This window comes from Diabrotica virgifera, chromosome 5 (genome assembly GCF_917563875.1).
Source record: "Diabrotica virgifera virgifera chromosome 5, PGI_DIABVI_V3a".
Classification (NCBI taxonomy): domain Eukaryota; kingdom Metazoa; phylum Arthropoda; class Insecta; order Coleoptera; family Chrysomelidae; genus Diabrotica; species Diabrotica virgifera.
This window is the reverse complement of record NC_065447.1, coordinates 25166623-25175254: the sequence shown is the minus strand read 5'-3', so window position 1 is coordinate 25175254 and position 8632 is coordinate 25166623. Positions and strand designations below refer to the sequence as shown.

General features: G+C 36.9%; 1 protein-coding gene across 1 annotated transcript; it reads left to right on the top strand.

The window, feature by feature from the left end:
- The first annotated feature begins 1803 nt into the window (after positions 1-1803).
- Positions 1804-3231, top strand: LOC126884921 (E3 SUMO-protein ligase KIAA1586-like). Its single transcript, XM_050651263.1, has one exon. The coding sequence runs from the start codon at positions 1804-1806 to the stop codon at positions 3229-3231; it is 1428 nt and encodes a 475-aa protein (XP_050507220.1).
- The last annotated feature ends 5401 nt before the right edge of the window (positions 3232-8632 follow it).

Here is an 8632-nt window from a genome sequence, read left to right as displayed (position 1 = left end):
AAAATACCACAATATGTATGGGGATTTTTAATTGCTGTTTAACAAACGAGATATTTATTCTCCTTCAATACAACCTTCTCAATATTTCTAGTAGTTTTTTCTAAACACAGATGGCGCTGCTACTCTTAGGCCCGACGCAAATTGAACCTAATAATAAACACAACCTGCGTCTGCGAACTGCGTAGACAGTATTGCACACCCTACTATCAGTTCATCCGTTCGCAGGTCTCGCTTGGGAACGTTTGTCATCGGCGTACAGTTTTCTTGGGCCGTGGGATGCGTGACTCACCGCCAGATGTTTATTTTTACGTGTTTTTGTTTGCGAGATAGAAGTATATGAAATGAATACAGATGGTACCTAAGTACAATTTAATATGATAAATAAAAGTATTAACATAGTCAACACCCCGAGTGAAAACTGCGTTGTCTTTGTCATTAAATTCTGATAACTTTTGATAGACTAAATAAGCGGCGATACGAAATTAATAATCAAAGTTATGCCTTTACAAAATCACGTTATTAAAAAAAATAAGGTAAAAAATGATTCATGTTACTTAAAACCGTGATCGATAAAAATACCGTATTACCTTCAAATTCAAGTTGTTGGCATATTACATTTTTGTTTATTACATCATTTTTGTTTATGATTAAAAATTAAAAACAAAATATGCAGATAGTGTTATCTTTATGACCGATCAGTAGCGGAGTGATTATGAATTATGACCTGCAGTAATTGTAAATGATTGCGATCCTGCAGTAATTGTAAATTGTGATCCAAGCAGTAAATTGAGGAATATGAGTTATGACCGACCAGTAGGGAAGAGATTATTTTAAATAAGTAGGTATTCTTGTTCTCATGATCATTTTTCAGTGCGTCACAGTTTTTCGATTTCTCTCTAATGCATTAAGTTAGATGAGATGGAAAAAGCGGTAGCTCCGTGATTAAACACAAAAATAATGCAGCATTACAATGGTTACAGTGGTGTAGTGGAGCCGGAGCGGTCCGGAGCGTCGCTCCGGCACAGCTTTTGAAGGGGGAGCGGCGCTCCGGCTACGATTTTTTCAATCGAATTTTTTATATAGGACAAAAATAGATCTGAAATTGTTTTATTTAGAAAATATTGTTTTGTCCTTTACTAAGTAATTTTTACACGTTAGTTATCGTGGTTAATCAGTTAAGGCATACGCAGCTACGATTAGGTAGTTCGTAATTGTAAGCGCAAAAGTTGAGCGAGCGAATGGCAGACGGGATAGTTGATGGATAGACATGATAGACATCTCAGTGGTCCGCGCCCAGCACTACCGTGTCCGTGTCACCACAACCCTCCCCCCACCACGGAAGGAGGAATAGCCACAACAATATTGAAATATTGTGTCCTTCTTATCTCTCGCCTCTCCCCCTCGATTTCTCTCTAGCTCACTCGACGCTCCGATCACCCGCGCCCCGCCCGAGGAGCGGTAGCGGAGCGAGCTGGCCCTGTACACTGTAGACTGGAGCGATATACACGGCAGTGAGAGCGGCAACAGACTGAGTCGCCGGAGTCGCTTCCCCCACCACTGAAATCCACTCCGTAGCTACTGCGCATCTCCAGCCCACCCGGCCATGCTAATCCTGCTCAGTTGTAGTTGCGTCTCGTCTGCTTTGCATAGTGCACGTGCACTGTATATTAATTTAGTGTTTCTGCTCCAATTATTACGTTACGTGTCGCGGATACCTACTGGAAGAGGTGAAATAGTTTTAATAGTTGTGTTATCTTTGCCCAACGTCCAAATCTGTTGACATAAGCTACCTGTAGTATCGCTATGGATAACTCTATACCTAAACAAAAAACTTTAACCTCATTTTTTAGTGCGTCGGTGAAACGTGAACTAAACACGTTAGGCCTACCTAAAGGAACCAAGCAAGATAAATCCAATGTTGTTTCGGTTGATGAATTAGCGATTGGAAACTCTTTAAATAAAAACGAACAAATAAGTGAACCCAGCACATCAACGAATAAGGAAAAAGAAACAAAATGGCCTGACGTTTGGACAGAAGAGATGTGGACTCGTAAGAAGGAAACTTATCCTTGGATAGATTGCAAAGAAGGTAAATTAGGCTGCAAAGTTTGTTTTGAAGTCACAACTATGGGTGCTTTTAAGAAAGAACACGTTTCTTTAAGTCATGAGTGGCGCACATTTCAAGTTAGCTGTTACGGCTCAAACCGAACTAACCAGCTCAAATCACTTAGAAAAAAAATTATAGAGCACAAACAGTCCAAAGCACATAGTACTGCTCAGGCCATTGTTGAATCCTCTCATAAAAATCCTATTACGCAATTAGTTGATTCTGCAAATACAGCTCACATGGAATCAACTAAAGCTATTTTTAGGTCAGCTTACTACATAGCTAAGAACGACCGACCATATAACGATCATTTCGGTTTATTAGAACTTCAAAAACTAAATGGAGTAGATATCGGTGTAGGCCTTCATTCAAGATACAGTGCTGTAGAAATTATTGATCATATATCAAAAGAGATGAAGTTAAGAATATTGAATAAGGTTAAGGAAGTTTCTGGGAAAATTTCTATCATTATTGATGAATCCACCAGCATAAGTTCAAAGTCAGTACTCATAATTTATTTGAAGTGTGAAATAAGTAAAGAAAAGTCCCCTAACATTTTGTTCTTAGATCTAGTTGAACTTCCTGATCAAAGGGCCGAATCTGTTTTTAACAGTACACTTAAGTGCCTTGAACAATATGGGTTTGACAATGGTTATTTAAAACAGAACTTAGTTTCTTTCACAAGTGACGGGGCTAGTGTTATGTTAGGGAAACACTCAGGAGTGGCAAAGAGGTTTTCAACTTTGTACCCTGATATAATCGTTTGGCACTGTTTAAATCACAGATTGGAATTGGCTATTGGGGACGCAGTCAGCGAAGTGGCCGGAGTGAATCATTTCCAGATATTTATGGACAAACTGTACTCGCTGTACAGCGCCTCTCCAAAAAACAAGCGTGAGTTAAAAGACTGTGCACAAGAACTTGACATTCAGATGAACAAAATCGGAAGAGTGTTGAGCACAAGATGGGTAGCCAGTAGCTTTCGTACCGTTTCGGCTGTGTGGTTTGGCTTTCAAGCTTTGGCAAACCATTTCTCTAAAGCCATAAACGATCCTGACAGAACATCGACTGAAAAAAGCAAATATAGTGGTTTATTAAATAGGCTAACATCTCAGACAAACTGATGTCTGTATGCAGACAAACTGATAAACAGATCCGTAAGATATTTAGAGCACTTAAAGGAGAAGCCAGGCACGAAAGTTCTGGAAGCACAAATCGCCATTAAAGAAGGAAATTTTGCATCAGTTGTGTTAAAAACTAATCCAAAAATTGTATCGTTCAATGGACAGCAACTTATTTCTAGTGTTATAAATAACCTAAAGCAAAGAATGTTTGTCACCACATTTGATGGGGAAGCCCAATATGAAGATCTTATAAACTCTTTTAAAGTATTAGAACCTGAGTATTGGCCAACCTGCATTCCACCAAGTTTTGGTCAAACTCAAGTAGAGCAACTGTGCAAGAGATTTAAATTGAACGTCAACAAAGCTGTCTCTGCCTACAGAGACTATTTGGACAACAGCCGACAAGTGCCTGATGGATTGCAAGAACTGTTAAACTGCACTAAAATAATACCTTGCAGCTCAGCTGATTGTGAACGGGGTTTCAGTTGTATGAACAATATGGTTACACCATCAAGAAACGCTTTGACTGTTGCTCATGTATCATCATTGATGTTCATAAAAATCCAAGGTCCACCTCTCCAAGAATGGCAGCCTGAGACGTACGTCACTAAATGGCTGAGGAGCCACCGGTCTGCAGACGATTCCAGGACAAGAGTTGCAGAAAACCCAAAAAAGAACGCAAAGAAGGATGCATTTTGGCACTTACTTTGAGTATGTATGTTATAATTAATCTGATGTATTTATTATATGTATTTTGTTAAATACACAAGTTATTTGTACTGTATGTAGTTTTTTCAAATAATTCTTAATTTTTTTGGCACAGATTATAAGGTTTGTGTGTGTTAAATAATAAAAAATATATATACTAATGTAACTTGTGGGTGTATTTTTTCACAATAATAAATTAATACTACTGAAAATGAAAACTTAGTCATTTACAATATTTGCCTAACTTACACCAGTGTTTTTTTAATTTTTGTCAGCAAGGCTTCCAACTTAAATTATAGAGTTTTTAAGGTAGATTATTATGGTTTGATACCTTAAAAACAGTTTTTAAGGTATCAAACTGTAATAATCTACCTTAAGAAAGTCTTACCATATTTTAAAGTTAAAATTATTCTTTGGAGGAGAATGTGTAGGAGGCCCTACTGTAACTACTATCACTCTAAAAGATCATTAATTAGTTTAATTATTAAACTTTTCAAAACATTTGCCAAAGGGCCTTAAAACTCACGATTTGGGTAGTAGGCTAATTTTCAAAAATTTTCCGGTAGAGGTATAGCTCCGGCACAGCTAATTTTACCACTACACCACTGAATGGTTATATACATAAGATGTCTATTCCTAACCTACCTTTGATTCGTTGATATTTAGAATGCGCGTTTTTTTTTAGCCAATCAAATACACGTATTACGAACATTTGACAAAAACTTCGTCCATTTTGGCCATTTTTTAGAAGTGTCAAAGAGTCAAGTGACGGTTATTATTCAGGTCAGTATTTTGTGTACCTGTCATTTTGAAATTTCGAATTCGACTTCACTTGTGTTTCACAACGTCTTTGTGCATTATTTTGTGTTTTGGTTTAGAATTTAGTTCGTTAAAAGTTAGTCATTAGCGTGAGGAGACTAGAGACATTCGATTTGTACCGAAGAGTGCTAAATATCTCATGAGTAGATAGAATAGCCAACGTGGAGGTAATGAGACTTACGCATAAGGAACGAGAACTAACAAATAAGAAGAAAACTGAGATATATGGGACATGTGATGAGAGATGAATATCTAATACTCCAGGTCATTATGCAAGAGAAAGATCCATAGTAAGGAGACGTAACTCATGGCTGAAGAACCTTAGGAACTGGTTTGGATGTAATAACAATGAATTATTTAGAGCCGCTGTTTCAGAAATAAAGATCTCTCTGATGATTGCTAACTTTGGAAGCGGAGACAGCACCTAGAGAAGAAGATAAAAACACAGTTTATGGACAGTTTTGTGTCATTTTTTAATGTTTCCATATTTATAAATTTAATTAACAATATTGTTTACTTTTTAATTTTATTCCCCTTTATAAAAAATACCTACATGTTAACATATTGTGTAAAAATCAAATCTACTAAATTACTAATTAGTTTAATTCCACAAGCTTTTCATCTATGGCTAAGTACGATTGTGGCATCTGTCAGATTCGTCAATAATTACATGAAATAAGTCTCGACACACCCAATACAGTATATGACGTCATAATTAATGACGCACTGAAAAATGATCATGAGAACAATAATATTATGTGCAGAAATAATATACTCAGTGTACGATATCTTTTTATCCACCCGCTTATGATCAAATTCGATGTTTTCGAATGTAATACCGCTACGACTGCTAGGGACGTGTAAAATATTTTTAAAACGTTATTAGTTACAAGTACGGAAATACCGATTTTAAGTTGCCTACTCAATTCAGTACAAGGATCAGATACATCAGTATTTGTACTCAGTACCACTTAGAACAGGTATCAAAAGTAACCGTTACATGACCTCACTGATTTTGCCCGTCTCTATTCGCCACATCGATAGCCAACGGTTGGGTTGGCTTGTGTTCAATATGCGGTGCGCTAGAAAAATAAATGCACGGGTCACCCGTCCCGCCGACGCAGGTTGTGTCTCGCTTAGGTTCAATTTGCGCCGGGCCTTAGGGGATGTTCTCATCAAAAGCAACCGGCGACCGCAACGCAACAGCAACGCGATTCGGAGCTAACGTTTAAATACACGTGTTCCCACCTAATAAACGGCAACTCAACTGCACTTCTACCAGTGGCTCATTCTACCCGTGTTGAGCTTATAACGATCAGATGGACACGAGGTCATGAAGGCTGAACCAGAAGGATCAGGACGATATTATCCTTGGATGGAATAAGGAATGACCGAAGATGGAAAGGTCCAATCGTTTACATTGACGAAACAAAGACCACGTTGCTCAGTCGGAAGAGATGTGGGCGCGGTTCTTTGGGTTGGGCTTCTGTTACCTACAATGAAAGATGTTAAATGAATAAAGAATGGTATGCGAATAGGGCTAATGGAACGACGATAGACAAAAGATAAATAGATAACATTAACTGATGGTTTGACTCATGGACTCTAAGGAAACGAAATACTTAATACTCAAACGAAAATATAGGGCGCCAGGTATTTTGACCAAAAAATACTCAAAGGAACAATAATTAACGAAACATAACTCAACAATAACAAATTAGCAAGAATGCTACGACAAAACAACATTGTTCTTAGTCTTGAGCTGGAAATAATAAATAAAAAACGACATCGTACACTTTAACAAAACATTTATTAAAATACTCAATGAAATCTCTTAATGCTCACATAATATATGCAAATAAAACGTAAAAACGTCAACCACAAAAACAAAAATTACTCAATAATTATTTAAAAATGGTTAACAAATTGCATATACGTTGGTGTATTCACCAACACCGCAAAACTAACAAAATACGAGATGTACCTATAATGTAAGTGAACGAATATAACTCTTATTAACTCAAAAAAAATAAACTGAAGTTACTCAAAAAAATAAAAAAACGATACTCTAAATAAAACTTATTCTTACCGTTCACTTACAACAAAAAAGAAAGAGCTCTTTGTTTATATATTATATATAAATCTAATAATACTCAATAATAATACTCTAAAGATACTCAAAAAAATTTACATGGTGAAAATGTCTTTTATTTAAATATTAAAAATAAAAAACAAGTGACCGGCATATATGTAAATGTCACTATTAACACTAAAAATGGGCTAAAACTGTAAGTCAATGAACTTATCCCACGGAAGAAACACAAACATAAGTTCCTTGTTCTGGACACGCGAGAAGACATCTCAATACTTCTAATAAAGGATGCGTAACTTACTTGAAACAGATGTAGAGGATGCCCTTAGAGGCATTCTTTATCTAGGCCAGGTCATTTACCCAGCGGCGAAGTCGAAATAAAAGGAACGACAAAGAATAGCTTTGGCCACAGTGTAATGTGGATTCAGGTGCTAGCGATAGGTGATAACTGGGACTTGGGCCAGGGACCAGCTCTGTGAACAAAATTAAGTATTCACAGCGAGTGTTCTATAAAGAAAAGGGTTTTGTAAAGACTTACCAGAAGAAAATTCTAGGCTGGTCCATCACAAAACAACTAACGTCCACTACATGACTGACACGGCTTAACTTACTGCCACAAAGTTTAACTCACGAATGCCAAGATATCTCAGATTTCTGCTTAAATAAGACTGACGGCTTGGGGTACGCGACTTGCCAACGGTCGCCACAGAAATGCAAAAAAGGGCCTTATTAACACTATAAAGGGCTTAGCAAGCCTAATACTTAAAATGAGTTATGGGATGCAAGGCCCATATCATTCACCAGAAAGCTATTAAAGTCTAACATTCGACTCTATCGATAGCACACATGTGTTTCTAAGAAAAACACGGCACTAGAGATTCTGTAGTCTACAGGGAAATAAGTTAAAATCCATGTAGCAATGAAAACTGAATTAAATTCTACACTGGGAAAACTTAAACGTTATAAGCTGCCCCCCCCCCACTTGCAAAAATCAAAAAACAAATAGCACTGATTTATGAGCTATTTATGAGCTCTCATATTCCGCAAACTAAAAATTTTGAGCTCGTTCCACTGAGCAGGAATTTGATACCTTAGTGGGGGGGGGCTGAGTCAGCCCCCCACTACTTAAAAATAGGAATATTGAATCGGTTTTTACGGCAGAATTACGAGCTATTTATGAGCTCTTGAAATTATATAGTTTCGATTTTTGAGCTCATCCCCTTCACCCCCAAACAACCCTTTAATTGATTTAACTTAAGAGAAAAATGCTGAGAAAACTTAAAATATATCGTATTGCGGATAAAATTCCTATAGCGTATATACTCTAAGAATAAACTATTAAATCACGTGCATTTCGATTATTGAGCTACAACCCCTTCGCAAGAAAACCACCCTATCTTCTCGGCTTAAGAGAAAGTTGTACTTAAAATGCATTAAACTAATTATTTGGCGACTACATATCATTTAATAATTTATAAGCTTCCAAATTACGCGCATTTAGATCAGTAAATTGCAATTTATTTTGTATAGTGCAGTCACTGAAAGTAAAAATCAACGATTACCTTCAATTTCGGTGAACCTTCATCGATTTTCACGAAAATTGGTCAGTGGTTAGAGGATACGTCAAGAAACAAAGGTGACATGGTACCACCTTGCGCCTTTACCCTGAGGGTGGATACCGCCCCTTCTCGGGGGTGAAAATTATTTTATTAAAAATAACTGCACAAATCAATAAAAGAACAAATTAAAAGCAAAATTTATTATATAAAGTTAATAAAATAA

Bases quoted from the DNA above. Each gene is read 5' to 3' on its own strand.
- LOC126884921 (XM_050651263.1), top strand. From the start codon at position 1,804: ATGGATAACTCTATACCTAAACAAAAAACTTTAACCTCATTTTTTAGT.